The sequence below is a fragment of the Oryctolagus cuniculus genome, chromosome 2 (genome assembly GCF_964237555.1).
Source record: "Oryctolagus cuniculus chromosome 2, mOryCun1.1, whole genome shotgun sequence".
In the NCBI taxonomy this organism is placed as follows: Eukaryota; Metazoa; Chordata; class Mammalia; order Lagomorpha; family Leporidae; genus Oryctolagus; species Oryctolagus cuniculus.
The window spans coordinates 46,143,628-46,159,163 of record NC_091433.1 but is presented as its reverse complement, the minus strand read 5'-3'; the positions used below and the strand labels follow the sequence as shown (position 1 = coordinate 46,159,163).

At 45.7% G+C, this 15,536-nt stretch overlaps 1 protein-coding gene across 3 annotated transcripts in view; it reads right to left on the bottom strand.

Moving 5' to 3' along the window:
- Positions 1–15,536, bottom strand: part of NUGGC (nuclear GTPase, germinal center associated) — a 52,694-nt gene that overhangs the window by 18,655 nt on the left and 18,503 nt on the right. For all 3 annotated transcript variants that reach the window (XR_011386247.1, XM_051831783.2, XM_051831786.2), the window contains exons 8-13: positions 11,429–11,604; positions 9,740–9,758; positions 9,474–9,563; positions 6,068–6,173; positions 4,724–4,857; positions 100–264 (exon numbers count right to left, since the gene is read on the bottom strand). Coding sequence is in view for 2 of the 3 variants with exons in the window: in XM_051831783.2 (XP_051687743.2) it covers positions 100–264; positions 4,724–4,857; positions 6,068–6,173; positions 9,474–9,563; positions 9,740–9,758; positions 11,429–11,604 (690 nt within the window). In the remaining variant the exon portion in view is untranslated. The remainder of the gene's footprint in view (positions 1–99; positions 265–4,723; positions 4,858–6,067; positions 6,174–9,473; positions 9,564–9,739; positions 9,759–11,428; positions 11,605–15,536) is intronic.

The following is a 15,536-nucleotide window of genomic DNA, read 5'->3' as shown; positions in this document are numbered from 1 at the left end:
TCTCTATTTCTTGTAAGAGCAATGGAGAATGAAAAGGGAGCTTGTGGATCAAGTGGATCTCGAGGGATAGCACAAGGGTTCTCCGGAGAGGTCACTCACCACGAGGAAGGCCCCCAGGATGTGCCGGCACGAAGCCCTGGCTATCCTGACGCCTTCTCGCAGAGGCTGCTCCATGTGGGCAAAGCACTGCTCGATGGCCTTCTCCAGCAACTCCATCTTCTCTTCCACAAATCTCCGCAGGCCACTCATGTGCAAGTGTTCATTCTAGGGACAGAATGAGGACACGGGGAGCGTGAGGTCACCCCCCCCCCCGCTTCTTTTGTCACCAGTAGAAGGTTGAGCTTGAGCTTAACACCCAGAGTTGACTCCCCCTTACTGTCCCCATAAGGAAGGCATCCCTCAGTGCCCAGACCCCTTGAGGCTTCGTGGGACTGGCCAACAGAACACATATCTGTCATCTGCAACTTATTTCCGGTGTAAAATCCATAAAGCTGTTTGGGGGAAGTAACCATCCACATAAAAATGCAGTCGTTACTAAAACAGATTTTTCTAATAACAGCCAATGTGACAAATATTTAATGAGCTTCAATTTTGCAGAAAGCAATTTTGGAGAATGGTGTTTCTCAAATGTTAATGCACATACAAATCACCGGGAGACCTTGTTAAAACCTGAGAGCTTGGGATTCTGCATCTCTGTCCAGCCCCCAGGTGATGCCCCCAGGGCCTCTTGGGCCCTGAACAACACTTTAAACAGCAAGGCTCACGAACACAAAAATAAAGCAGTGGTCACTTTTTCCAAGAAAAATACAGTCATGCTTCACATAACAATGTTTCCATCAATGACAGATCGCATACGTGACAGTTTTCCCATAAGATTGTAATACAGCCTAAGTGTTTAGTAGGCTATACCATCTGGGCTTATGTAAGCACACTCTATGATGTTCACACAACAACTAAATGGGCTGCAGCACATTTCTCAGAACGCATCCCTGGCATTTGTGATGCATGATTGTATTCAAGTAATACATGAGAGTGGCCATCAGGACACACTTGACCTCTAGGTTGGAAACTTGGAACTAACTCCTAGTGTTATTCTGTGTGGGAACGTTGGCAGCCTCCACAGCGCCTGCAGCAGATGGAGACCATACTTCCTCGCCTGCCACTTGCGGCCCTTCATGGCCAAGACTCACCGACCTCTCTAGCACCCCTGTCTCTGTTTGACACACCCTGCTAGATAACTGCTCCTGAACTCGCCACCATTTCCTAAATGTGATGTCCCATCTGTGACCTCTGTGCCTTCGCACATGCTGTTCCCTCCCACCTTCTCACCCTTCAAGACAAAGCTCAAAACTCACTTCCCATATGACGTTTTCCCTGACTCCCTGGGCACAGTTCGGGCTCTCTGCTGGGCTCCTATCCCACTTTGTGCACTTCTGTGTTACTGCATTCCTCCTGCTATGTGATGGCTCTCTCACTCCGTATGTTTCCTCTCCTGGCCCAGGAGCGTGCTAAAGGGACAGACTGTTACTCATGTTTGTTTATGCCAGGATGTGGCCCAATGGAGTGAATGAGTGGCACAGAGAAACTGCTAGATGATACAGGTTTATAACTTCCCATCCAAACTGAGAGAACTAGGTCTTCAAACAATGTGTGACCTCACACAGGTGGCTTAACTTCTCCGGTTCTCAACTGCACCACCTTTCAAAGCAAGTAAATTGTGCTGGCCAATCTCAAAAACAACCTCAAACCCTAAAGCACCACGGCTCTTAGAGTTGATGGGTTTTTGAGTTTGGGGAGACTCCTTAACTTCACAGGCCATGCGGGGCATTTTCCTAGTTTTCATCACTGAGTGTTTTCCCCCAGAGTGCTCTTGAGATTCTTTTGAATGCATGGTGACATGGAGGGTGGGCAAAATGAAATTAGAAAAAGAAGTCATGGCAAGAAAACCTACAGGCGAGATTCTCACAATGCCCCACTCCCATGAACCCTGGCTGAAGAAACACAAGAATAAGAAGAAAGGGAAGAACCAGGAACAAAAGCCCAATACAGAAGGGAGAAGCTGAAGCACAGTATGAATAAATGCAGGACACACTCGACATGGAGCTGTCATAATCCACTTCCTATTGATTCTTGAAAATAACAAGAGCTCATTCAAAACCACTAACTTCTCCAATTGGGAACTGTGGGCTTCAGTTACAGTCTTTAAAAAATGATCAATCACATGCAGCGTTCGGTTTGATTTTTCAGAATTCCAAGGGACTGATGACAAAACGCTTGCCTTCCAATTTTTCATCAAAGAACTAAGACCAATAGCTCAGGCCAAAGGATTTTGGGGAAAGCTGTGGGCAGCCCCTTTAGAAGGCAATCTCAGAAATGTCAACCAACACTCCCACACACCCCCTCCCCTGTCTTCTAAGGCCCAGTCTGGCTAAAAATGAAAGTGAGCCCTTACTCAGGTTGCCTCTGTGCTGGGAAAGAAGTGCACATGGGGCAGGCACTTCCGACCTCCATTGCATAATGCCTGGTCCTTGTGTTTGTAAAATAAACCAACCACACAGAGCATCGCATCTGATTGGTTTTCCATCAGCACTTCCAAAAGCAATCTCGCACTGGGCAGAGAGGCAAACTTCGCCCTGAAGAACTTTTTCAGGAAGTTAAAAGGTCAAACCTTTCCCCAGCTATTTCAGAGGTAAGAGCTGATTTAGAAAACTCTGATTCCAGGGGTTTTGTTTGTTTTCAGCACATATAACTAGATCAAAGCAGCGTATTAGAAATAGGATGAAAAAGAGTGAATTTTTTTCTATGTGTCACTTTTATACATAGGTATTTGGCCCAAACCGTAAAGTTTTCCCAGGTGGCATTTCTTGCTTTGACATGGAAGTCCAGTCTGCAGCGGCTGTCTCTCCTTGCTGTCACCCAGGCTCACCCCTCATTCTAGAAACAGTCCCTTGAACTCTCACGGAGGCTACTGCTGACATTTCTCTAGCCTTTCCTGTTATGGCATAGTTAGAAATCAGGTAATTTGCATAAATCTGATGAGTGATGACGAGTGAGGAAACAATCAGAATGCACCAAGTGAGAAAAGCTCAGGGTATTTATCCAGAGCTTGCTTGAATTGGGCAGAAAGTCAAAAGGCAAGCAGAAGAGTGGCAAAGCTTTAGAGGGCAGAAAAGGGGAGGCTTCAAGTGGGCCCTGATTGGAAACTGTTGGCACGGGGCGCTGAAGGCAGGTGAACTGTAAGCAGGGTATCCCATATGACTGGCTAGGGGAACATATTTGGCTCTCTCTGGCTAGTTGGAAGCATAGACAAGAGTTAGGGAAGTTAGTAATTGTTATAGAATTGTTGGAAGCAGACAAGAGTTACGGAAGTTATTGATTGTTACAGAATTATTCTTAAGCTTCCTGGAGTGTTGCTAGGCACAGCAATCCAGTCTCCAACAAGAGTTGGCATATTGGGCTGTTGATCACAGATAAGGGCTTGGTTTCCTGGGTTGCTTGCTGGGCTGTGGACATAATTCTATTTGTATATAGGGTCTGATCACATCTGTTTGTATCTTTTGTGTCTTAAAAATAAAACTGAGCGGGAGGCAATTGGCGGCAGCTTCAGATTTTCCTTCTAAGCCCCCAGACCTCTGATCTAGCAGTTTACATTTCTTATATAAAGGTTAAAAAGTCATCCTCAAAGAGATATTTGTTCATTGCTCTGAGAAAAGTGATTTTTCACTGTGATCTAAACAGTGTAAAGATCTAAGCTCCCAGTTCCCTTCTTCCATGATTTTACTATGCTGCTGCTCTGAGTTTGAGATTCTGACAGCACCAGGTCATCAAGGAAATCTAGAGACAGATAAAATTTTTTTGTAGGTGTCAAAATCCCTCTTCAAGGTAAGCAAGAATTGTCTGAGTTCTATTAAAAAGGAAACCCAATCACTCCTTTAGACACATTCAATGTTGTTTGAGTCTCAGCAGAGAGGGAAGTGGTTATTATATATTTTCCTTACAGATCATCCATCCAGGTAAAATAGTATTCCTTTCTCTTGAACCCAAATGTTATGACTTTAACCTTTTTAATACCTTTTTGGTCCTCTTGGACTGTCTCAGCTTTGTACTGTTCTTTGATATAAAAAGAAAAAAAATCTCAGAAGTCAATTTTTTAACTTCATATAAGAAAATATTCTGTCCAGGAGGAAGGGAGAGAACCCACGTCCAGGGTCCCCCAGTGAGGCACAGGGAGAGAACCCACATCCAGGGTCCCCCAGCGGGGCACAGGGAGAGAACCCACATCCAGGGCCCCCAGCAGTGCACAGGGAGAGAACCCACATCCAGGGCCCCCAGCAGTGCACAGGGAGAGAACCCACATCCAGGGTCCCCCAGCAGGGCACAGGGAGAGAACCCACATCCAGGGTCCCCCAGCGAGGCACAGGGAGAGAACCCACATCCAGGGCCCCCAGCAGGGCACAGGGAGAGAACACACATCCAGGGCCCCCAGCAGTGCACAGGGAGAGAACCCACATCCAGGGTCCCCCAGCGAGGCACAGGGAGAGAACCCACATCCAGGGTCCCCCAGCAGGGCACAGGGAGAGAACCCACATCCAGGGTCCCCCAGCGAGGCACAGGGAGAGAACCCACATCCAGGGTCCCCCAGTGGGGCACAGGGAGAGAACCCACATCCAGGGTCCCCCAGTGGGGCACAGGGAGAGAACCCACATCCAGGAGTCCTCCCTACCAGCAGGCGTTCTGTGGAGCTGAGGCTGTCTATGAGGAGCAACAGGCCAAAGGCTTCAGTAACGTACTTGGTCACCAGCCTCCTCTTCTTGTCCAGGAGCCTTTTCCGGATGTATTCTCTTAACTTGGGGATTTCTGGAATTCACAGGCCGCACGGACAATGTTAAGAGGCCAGGAGTTCATAGTCAACAGAATTCATAAAAGTTGAATGATCAATGAACAGTGCAGTCGAGGTCCCACGAGGGCCGGTTGCCCCCTAAACCAACCTCTCTAGAAGAATTATTTTTCATGCCTGGATCAGCAATAATGACCAGCAGATCAACAATGCTGAGTATGAATTTTATTTAGTTGTATAAAACAAACTACATAGCAAAGGCCAGCATGGTTTTTAAAAATGGACACTTTGTTTTGGACCCAGGGTGCTCCCATTCCTACAGTCTTAGCTCCTTGGTCTTGCTGGATTTCTCTGTCTGTATTAAATACATGTTAACATCAGTCTAGTCCATGTTTGCTGTAGAAAGGAACAAGCACCTCCTACATGCGGGAGTCTAGATCAGAAACGTGCCCTCATCCTAACCCATTGTCAGTCAGAGGATAACAGATGCCATCCTACTTTCCCCTCATTCCTGTGCACGACAATTTTTCTACAGCGTTCTCTTCATGTGCCATGCTGCATTTGTCTTTTATACCCTTGTTCGAGCTACTCCCTCATTTTCTTCAAATGTATCAGGCCTTCTGCTCCTTAACTTTCAGTGGAATAAGTATGTGTCTAGTAAAACGCATGCATCTCTTGGTTATTTTAAATTCAGAATAAAGACTGGCTCTGATCCTTCCTGCTCACCTAGCTTTCACAGAGCCCTCAAGTCCACCCACCTCTAAATGTTCTGACCTCTTGGACTCTCAGTCAGCACCATTTAACTAACCTTTCTTTTTGCTTTAATTTTTGCACTTGGCATTACCACAGGCTAAGTTCTCTGAAGAAAGGGACCATGCCTTCTACTTTATCACTCTTACACACAAGCCATACAATAGACTCTCAGAAAATATTTCTGATAATAGCTGCTGGATGCATGAGGAATCTCAAGCCAAATATCAAGAAAAAAACAATTTGGAGCCCTTGATCTTTACCAACCCATGCTAAGATCTGGAGGGGTACAATTGTGGTTTCAGGTAGCACAGCAATGCAGAGAGAGAAGTAGGTATAAAACCTGGGTAAGATTTGGGGAACAGTGAAATCGTGGCCCCACAATTTGTATGCCACAAGAAAGTTCTAGAGCCTGGAATTCAGACAGCCAAGGTCAATGTTGAGAGCTTTAGTGATCAGGATTAAAAATGTACAAATTACCAGTTTCTTCCTCGGTGAGGAAAGCCCCTTGCCAGTACTCCTGCGCGCTGACCGTGTACACCAGATCTGAGGCTTGAAGAACCCTGGAGTCTGCTGGCAGTTTTCTCTGAAGTGAGAAAGGCATGCAGGGATCAGAATAACTCAGTCACAGCAGAAGAGGCCATGCACAGGGGCCAGTGCTGTTGAGCAGCAGGTTCACACCAGCATCGAGCGTCAGTCCGAGTCCTGGCTGCTCTGCTTCTCATCCCCTGCTAATGCCTGTGGGAGGCGGCAGAAGATGGCCCAAGTGCCCGTGGGAGACCCGGATGCAGTTCCAGGCGCCTGGCTTTGGCCGGGCCCAACCCACAGCCATTGAAGCCATTCTGGGACTGAACCAGTGGATGGAAGGTCTCTTTCTTTCTCTCTGTATCTCTACCATTCGAGTCAATAAATTTATAGAAGTGACACACAGGCCTCAGAGGAACCTCTGGCAAATTTCAGCTCACTTACTTTCAGCTCTGCCAGAACCCGGTGAGGATCAGACAACGTTCCAAGTGTCAGGTCCTGCCATCTGTTCACTCTGAACAGGGTGAGGGAGCCGCTGCCAGAAGCTGTCCTCTTGGGAGTTAAAACACTCACTCATTCCAGAAGGACGTGGATAAAGAAAATCGTTCAAGCATGTATTTAAATGCTCAGAGGAAAGAATTCCCGGATCCCTTGTGGAAAAAGAAGCGCTTCTGTGGCAAAGGCTGTGGTCTATGGAACCAACTTGGAGCAGCTCCCTAGAGCTCCCAACTCTGGCTTCAGGAAAGTCACCATGTGGGTAGCTTGAAATCGGTGATGGTGGTAGGATTTATACCACAGGACTTGGCAAAGGGTACAAATCAGAGCTGGAGAGGTGTGATTGCTCCTTTGTCTTTTAAGACAGAAGAGCTGGTTGTTAAATATTTACAAACCCAACCACAACACTGGGGTAAGGTCCTATGGAGGTAACTTTCTTAACTATGTGGTTAATGAGTACTCAGACCTGTTTCAATGTAAAGAAACATTTCAGCAAATGGTAGTTTCAAAGCTCAAGGAGTTAGGGATTATGTGAGGAAACCTTTTATTATGATTAGCAAAAGATCATCAGTGAGAGGTCACACAAGAATTATACATAAATATTGTTCTATAATCTTTCCTTGTTCTCACTAAAAGGAAAGAAAAATCAGAGTGTGCATGTGTGAGCATGGCTAGTTGGGGGAAGTGGATGGATCTCTTCCCAGGACAATGATGGGAAAGAGTGGACTGCGGAGAGGCCGGCCGTCCGCTGGGACTGGGGAGAAGCTGTATCTGGCAAGTCGCAAGCACATGTTGATCAGACTGCAATAGAGACGCCTGTGTAGGCTGCCAGGAGCCCCAAACACTAGAGTCGGGATGAAGTTGTCCATTCCAGCCCAGGACTCCCAAGTCTACCTATAGCCAGCCTTTTGGCTGTAGTTCCTACCCACAAAGCCAAGTAAACACAGGACATCTGCCAAGCCCTCAAACCCAATACGCTCCGCTCCTGCATTTCCATCTTCACCTCCCAAAGGCCCTGCTCGGCTCTTAAACTCTATTTTTCTGAATGTCATAACCACTCCCTGAGTGGTCCCAAGCCAGAAATCTAGCAGTCATCTCAAGTCACCAAAAGCTGAGGACTTGAACTCTCTAAGGCGGCTTGAACACATCCCCTCTTATCTATTCTCATCATGCACAGTTCTACCTCTTGGAAAAATCTAGCCGGTCTCTGTACATTGCCTTCACTCTCCCCTTTTCCCACCAACCATGCACCATTCCGCTAGGAGAACAATCTTTGCAAAATGCACAGTGCTTCTACACTGAGAGCTACACTCTCAGGGGTCTGTAATTATTCTTATAATATTTTTTCCAAATTTTCATTTTTATAATTTAGAAAAATATAGACTTACGGCTATATGAACAACTACCTTATAATCTTCTGTCTCCTATGTGCCAGGATTAAAATTAGATCTGCTCCAAATAAAGTCACGTGCCACCAGTGAAAGTTTCACAATGATTCAAACTGAAACAAAGTGGTTGGAGAATGAGGGCCTCACCTGGCCATTGGAGCTGAGTGTGGTTTGAAGACCTCAGAAGGGCTTGGGCCACAGCAGTAACTTGGGACTTCAGTAACCTTGTAAGCTGCTGCTTTGTTGCTACCCAGACCCTATCTCATGCAAGTCAACTGGCTGTTTATTAGCAAGAAACCCAGTTGTGAATTGTGGACTGAAGCAGCATATGTCTCCAGTTCCAGAAAAAAACATGATTAGGTCCTCATAAAATGCATATTTCTTTAATGCCAACAGAACAATTCAAGAGAACAGACCAGCTTTACTGGGTTATTGCCTCATTAAAACCAGCATTCAAGAACTGCTGGGTGGAAGACTTCAGCTTCAGTATGAAGCTTGATTACCCCATGTTAGAAATAAAAATTTGATTTGTTCGATTCTATGTTGTACAACAGACAATTTCCACATCAACATTACTGAAGTCAAAATGCAGAAAGTTATTGAATATACAACTGGACAAAGGCCAAACATTTCTACTATTTATACCAGGACTGAAGATTTAGTGTCAACAAACCCATATCATCTCTCATAGTATACTTACCCTCATATATCACTCATACTGTTTTGCTTAAATTTTGTTTTAAAATTGGTTTCAGCTTCATGGCTGTATAAGACTATTTTAGTAAGGACTTCATTAACTATTTTAGCTACAAAATAGTAAAAATATAATGGAAGAAAACACCAAAATTGCCACAGAGTGATCACTCAAGCTTGGAAAAGGTACCTCAGGCCTTATCCCCAGTTTGCCCAGCATTCAAAACTACCTGTGTTTGGTTGGTCAGGCATAGAAGCTTATCTCCATCCTGGTATTGCCTCTGCCTCTCATGCCCCCTGCCTTATTTCTTCCCCTAATAAAAGGCTATTGGCTCTTTAAAATGAATTGAAGCATACCTCACACCATATCATGATCTCTGCTTTACCTGGACATATGAGGGGCTTGAAAAAGTTGACAGAAAGTGCATGTTACGGAAAAAAAAAAAAAAAAAAACTGCACGGATTTCAATCTTCTTTTGCAACACAATAGACTTATCTTTTCATTCCATTTCCCACAAACTTTCAAGTATTCTGCATTTCTCAGGAAAGCACATGCTCTTTCAATCCTTCAGATAATCGCAGATGCCATTCTACTATGCCCTCATTTTAAGTGGAGGATTAGAGAGATCATGAATGCTGCCTAAATTCACAAAGTCATTAAACAGTAGACTGAGGTAGTCCAAATTAGCCACCTGCTACTACTACACAAGACCGAATATGCATTTGTTTCTCAAAGTCTGGCAGCGTAGAAGCAGAAAAGTACATAGTGAAATTTATTAACTCACTTTCAGTTTTTCTTTGAGAATTCGATTCCTTTGTAGTTTTATCATTTCATTTCTTTCTAGAACAGCCTCTCGCTGACTTGGAATAGTTTGCTAGATTATGAAAAGAAATAACAGCATGTAAAGAATCTGGGTGTATCAACTGGGATGAATTAGATGCACATTTTGGGCAGATTTTCATTTGGCCCATACATTCGAATACACATGCTTTAGGATTATATATTATTGATCATAAAAGTATCATTTAAAAATTACTATTCCATACTTACATTTCCCATCTTTCTTTCCCTGAAATGAAATTAGAAAAATGTCACAATTACTGAACTTCTGTCATGTGTCACAGCAGTCTTTTCAACTTCCCCGTAAGCAGCATACCCTGCCAAGCCTCTGTGCCTTGGCATAAGTTCTTTCTTTGGCTCAATGCTTTCTTTTCTGATCCATCTCCAATGTCCATTCAAAAAAGTGTTTACTTATTTCAAACACAGAGTGAAAGGGTGGAGAGATACAGAGAGAGACAGACAGACAGAGAGACACATCAAGAGATCCTCTATCCACTACTACACTCCTCCACATGGCTTCAATGGCTGGGGCTGAGCCAGGCCAAAGCCAGGAGCTTGGAACTCGACCTAGGTCTCCCATGTGAGCGCAGGGGCCCAAATTCTTGAGCCATTATCCACTGCTTTCCCAGGTACATTAGTAGGATTGGAAAAGGAGCAATTGGGACTTGAACTAGCATACCAATGTGGGATGCCAGGGTTGTAAGCAGTGGCTTAACTTGCAGCAGTATGCCAGCCCCTTCAAAAAAATTGGCTTTAATTCTCCATGTTAAGCCAGTGTTTTCTCATCTGTGCAACTGGGACTTTTCTCCCTGCTCCACGTAAAATGTGTTGGGGAAACAGAGAAAACTTCTGGGGGTCCTGGTGGGAGAAATTCCAACCTAGACCAGGAGAGCAAGAGAATGCCTGGGGACGACAGTGGGACTTACATCCCAACAGATATAGGGAAAACACTGGAGGGAACAGGTAAAGAAAAGCTTCTATTAGCACAGAGGCATTGACAGACAAGGTTACATGCCATCAGTGCATGCCCTCTGCACTCAGTACAGCCCATTTGATACCCATGGATTCTTCATCAGGACTAATAACACCCTTTTTTCTCTTAAATGTGTCCCAATATTGAAAATAAAATACAGCCTTCTGGGGCTGTCGCTGTGGTGTAGCAGGTAAAGCAGCCACCTGAAATGCTGGCATCCCATATGGGCGCCATATGAGTCCCAGCTGCTCCACTTCCAATCCAGCTCTCTGCTATGGCCTGGGAAAGCAGTAGAAGATGGCCCAAGTGCTTGGGCCCCTTCACTCATGGGAGACCCAGAAAAAGCTCCTGGCTCCTGGCTTTGGAACGGCCCAGCTCCAGGTGTGGTGGCCATTTGGAGAGTGACCCAGTGGGTGGAAGACTCTTTCTCTCTGCCTCTCTGTAACTCTGCCTTGCACATCAGTAAGCTCTATGTGCTTCCACTGGGTTTTCATAGGTCAGAATGTGACTCTTAAAGAGAATGTTTTTACTTTTGGCCAAAGTTCAAAACCTTTGAGGATGTCTTCAAAAGAATTTAAAATCTCAGGAGTAGACAAATCTGAAGTAGAACCTGGTACTTCAAAAGCTGTGCCATTATAGCTAGTGCCACAGAATGTGACTCCCAGGTGTGGCGGCCACAGGGACCATCACACATCATAATCCAACAGGTGCGGTCTACATCTTGTGTGCGTGCTCCCCTGGAAGGAGGGCCACATAATTCAGAGTCCACAAGACAACTCTCTCAAGTGTCTTCGTGTCCCAGGAATCACCAGACCTCTCTTTCATCCCCACCCAATGCAGCAGATGCAAACTCTATCATTTCTGAAGTCAGGACCCTGGAAGAAGGCTTCCAGCTGGCCTGCATCCCTGCCAGCCCAGAACCATACCTCAGATATTCTGGCAGGTGGAGTTTGTCAGTCTTGGTGATCACCAGGGCAACGTCTGTACAGAAGCCCCGCTGGCAGGCTCTGATGCTCTCATTCAGAAGGTCTTCGTGGGCTCTGCCCCCAGAAACTCTTTCTATGTCGCTGATCACCCAGATCACGGAGCATTTATCGATGGTCTACAAGACATGCCCACGAGGGGTATAAGAATGTGAGTGACGTCTGGGTTCCAGAGGCCATGATTTCCTAGTGGATCAGTACACCCTGCCTCTCTCTCCTGTCCCATGGCTCACTGCCTCGCACCATGCTCTCTCTGCACCAGTCAGCCTGAGCTACTTGGAATTTCATAAGCATGCCTTGCTCTTTTAACTCTCCAGGTCTTGGCACTTGCCACAGCCTTTGCTTAGCCTGTTTGCCCCTCGAGACTCTGCTGAGGATGATTCTCTGATGGGCTGGTTGCCCCCTCCTCTGCATCTCATAACACCTGGACTTACTGCCCATCGCAACTCTCAGAGTTACTGGCTATGGTTGGCCCTCTACTCCCCTGATGGGAAGGGGCTGTCTGTACCTTTCACCTGGAACCCACATTACCCCAACACAGTGTGTAGCCCACAGGAGGGGCTTCCTAGGTGTCTGTGGCCTTTTTGAAGGACAGAATTGGCAAAAGCTATCCCCCAGTCTCACATGCATCCCTGGCTTCTTTTACCTCAGTTGTCTTCTAGGGAAAATGACTGCTCTTCCAGAACTAGCTGTAGCCAGGCACCTACTCCAAAGCTATCTCCTTGTGACATCATTTGGATATTTGTATGCCATGATCAGCACACTGCCATGAAGTGGTGGCAGGAAGCCAGGCATCTATGGATTCAAGTTACAAAAGGCCAATGAACGTAAAATTACTATTTATTTATGGCACAAGTATTGCTTTGTTGAATATGAGTTCCATGGAACAAGTAATCGTGTGTTGCCCTGTGGCATGCTCTTACTGGTTCATTTCACTTGTCTTATCTCCATAATGCAAAGCTGTTCCAACTCAGGGATTGAGTTCCCTGATGGTTCCGCAGAACAGTGCTTTGCACATAGAGGACAGGCACGTTTGCGATTTGATAATTCAGTCACTACTTTGCTTCATTTCACTGAGTTTAATTAACTGCACTCAGGAAGATATTTGCTAATATTAAAATGTCGTTACAGCCCGTTTGCCCAAGACAGCCTCCCCACTCCCACAACAAAGAATTATCTGACCCCAAATGTGAAAGAGCTGAGAGAACTTGACCTAGAGCAGCAGGTTACAAATGTGTTTTTGGCAGTGGAGCCTTTTTCAAGTGAGCTCTTAGGAAGAATTCCAAGCTGTAAACTTGCTTTTTGTAAAAATAGAACTGCCCTGGTTGAACTGGGAGTGAAGGATTTGCACTGCTCAGGACAAGCACCCTCTTTTCACAAAACTTTTGGCTCTGCACATCATTGCTTTAGAAGCACCACTTTCTTGGGTTAAAGACAAACCCCTTGGATTTTGTGAGAAGCAAACGAGCCAGGAGGGGTAAAGGAACTGGCAAAGGGTCGCACAGCTGTGGTTCCTAACTCTCCTCTATGTGTGGATGGACTTACATTTACCTGGGAGAATAAACATGGCCACTGCCCTCCCACTTCCCAAGTTATATTCAACTGAGGGATAGACTGGGCTCTATGATGGCAACAGTGGGCAGCTGCTGTCCATCCAGCCACAGAAGGTTCTAATGATCCCAGGTGGGGATCCCAGGGCCAGAATAGCTTCTTCCACCTTTGTATTTCCCACGGTCCTGACCAACTACAGGTGCTTAACAAATGACTATCAGTCAACAGGAACAAAGGACATCGATCACAAACGCTCTGGTAGTTAAATTTCAGGCCCCACCCAAAGGCCCTGATGCCTAGGATTTGGTAGTTACAGTCATGGAGGACACAAAGAAGCATATCTACGAAGCAAGAAGGACTTGACTGGATGGAACGGCATCATGCCCCCACTCTCCCATGATGAGAAAGGGCCTCCTAGGAAGGCTTGGGTGACACATCTAAAGGTCTGTGGTTTCTAACTGATAGACCTGGAGATGTCTGAATTCCTAAGAGTTTGAGCTAAGGGAAGGCAAAGCTGGCAGGCGGAGATTTGTTGAGAAGGCCACTGTGCTCAGCTCTCTCTGGGAAAAGGGCAGCCTTCAGCAAGGTCTTGTAAGAGAATACCACAAAACCACAGGCATGCAGGGGAGTCGAGGCCAAGCAGAACATCTCCACACTCCAGTCTGACCTCCTCCTAGGCTGTGCTTTGAGCCAGTATGCTGGCTTTGATAAGCTGCCCAATGTATCTGAACCAGCTACAACCATGCTCCATCTAGTAGGAGGGCCTGTTTGCCTTCTTGAGCTGCTGATGGTTCAGTCTGGTCTGGAGCTAGCTGAGGTGCACGGCTCCACTCCAAGGTCTGAAACCCTGGGGAAACTAAGACTCACCTGGTCAGGCCTGAGGTCAACCATGAGGAAGGATGCTAGGCTTGCCTTTGTCTTAAGGGCAGTAGATAAAAGGGATATCCAGAGGGTCAGAGTGGTAGATAGAGCCTTGGTGGAGAAATTAGGAAATCTGCTCTCCATTTCAAATCCTGCTGCTCACTAGTTGTGTGGTCTTGAGCAATCACTCCTCTCTGAGTCTCCATTTCTTCATCTATAAAATATGGAAGTCATCCTGTTCTAAATGGTGGTAGGAAACCACGGTCACAGAGCTCCCCTTGCCCATAGGCACTCAGAATGCTTTGGCAGCTGCTGGGCTGCTCATCAGACTCATGATAGTGGCCATCCCTCCCCATCCTCTTCCAGCTCAGGTACTGTGCTCCTGGGTCCCCATCTGTGCCCCAGAGCCCCTTCTACCTCCACATTTTTTCCTCTGTCACTTGCCCTAGTCCTTATTGTCCTTCAGGTTTCCCCCAGAAAAATAAATCAAAAGCCCATCGCCAAGTTTTCCAGACTTCTGTTGCTCCCCTCCTTTATACACCCAAAGCCCCTCCCTCCAGGTACTCAGGAAGAGGCGCTTTTCCCAGCATGCAGCTTCCACAGCCCTCTAGTCTTTGGTTACATGGCTCTCTGGCCTAGAATGGTGCTCAGTGGCTCCACACCCAATCCCTTCTTTGCTTGTTGGAAGTGGAGCTTCCTCCCTGAGGCCCCAGCTCCCTCCAGATGGGAAGCCAATCATTTTGTGCTCTCCTTGTCAAGTGGCATGATTTGTTCATCAGTGTGGACTAGGAGACTCCCCAAGGACAAGGACTTTGGCCATCCAGAGCCCATTATAAAATTGAGTGGGGGCTCTAGGGTTGGTTGTTGAAGGAATGGATATCTTGTTGGAGATAATTTCTACTTCCAGGTGCTCATAGCATTTTGTATCTCTTCTACATCACTTTCTGTTATTTATTTAGCCATCTGTACATTTCAATTCTCCAATTAGACTCTAAGCCCCTTGTAGAAGACATTACTTCTCATTCAACATTGTTCTATTTTTCCACATGAGAGTTGTAAAAGTTGTTTGTGCAAAATAAACAAGACAGACATGTATATAGTAGAGTGATGGTAAATTCAGAAACTGGTGTGCATAGTTGGTGTGTGTCCTTCCAGGAGACAAAGACTTCTTTTGGCTGTGTATTCACAAACATTATACACACACTCACACTCATACACACACACATACAGTTGGCTCTCCTCATTGTCAGGTTCAGTGTTCATGGACCCAACCTTTTTAAAATAACTGTTCTCTACTGAACATATGGATACACAGTCATTATTCCCCAAACAATGTAGTATAACAAGTGTTTACACACTTTTAAGTAGTATAATAATGTAGAGAAGATTTAAAGTATGTGGGTGGGTGCGTGTGGGTTATATGCAAATACTATGCCATTTTATATAAGTTACTTGAGATCCTGTAGATTCTGGCATCCTGTGTGTATCCTGAAACCAACCCCCATGGATACTGAGGGATGACTATACATTCTTCTTAACATAAAAATCATACTCTGCAACTTTTCATTCATTTCCCATTGCATTGTGTTTTATCATGTAGGCTAAAGTAGTAAAAGTTAGGAGAAGACAACTCCCAGTG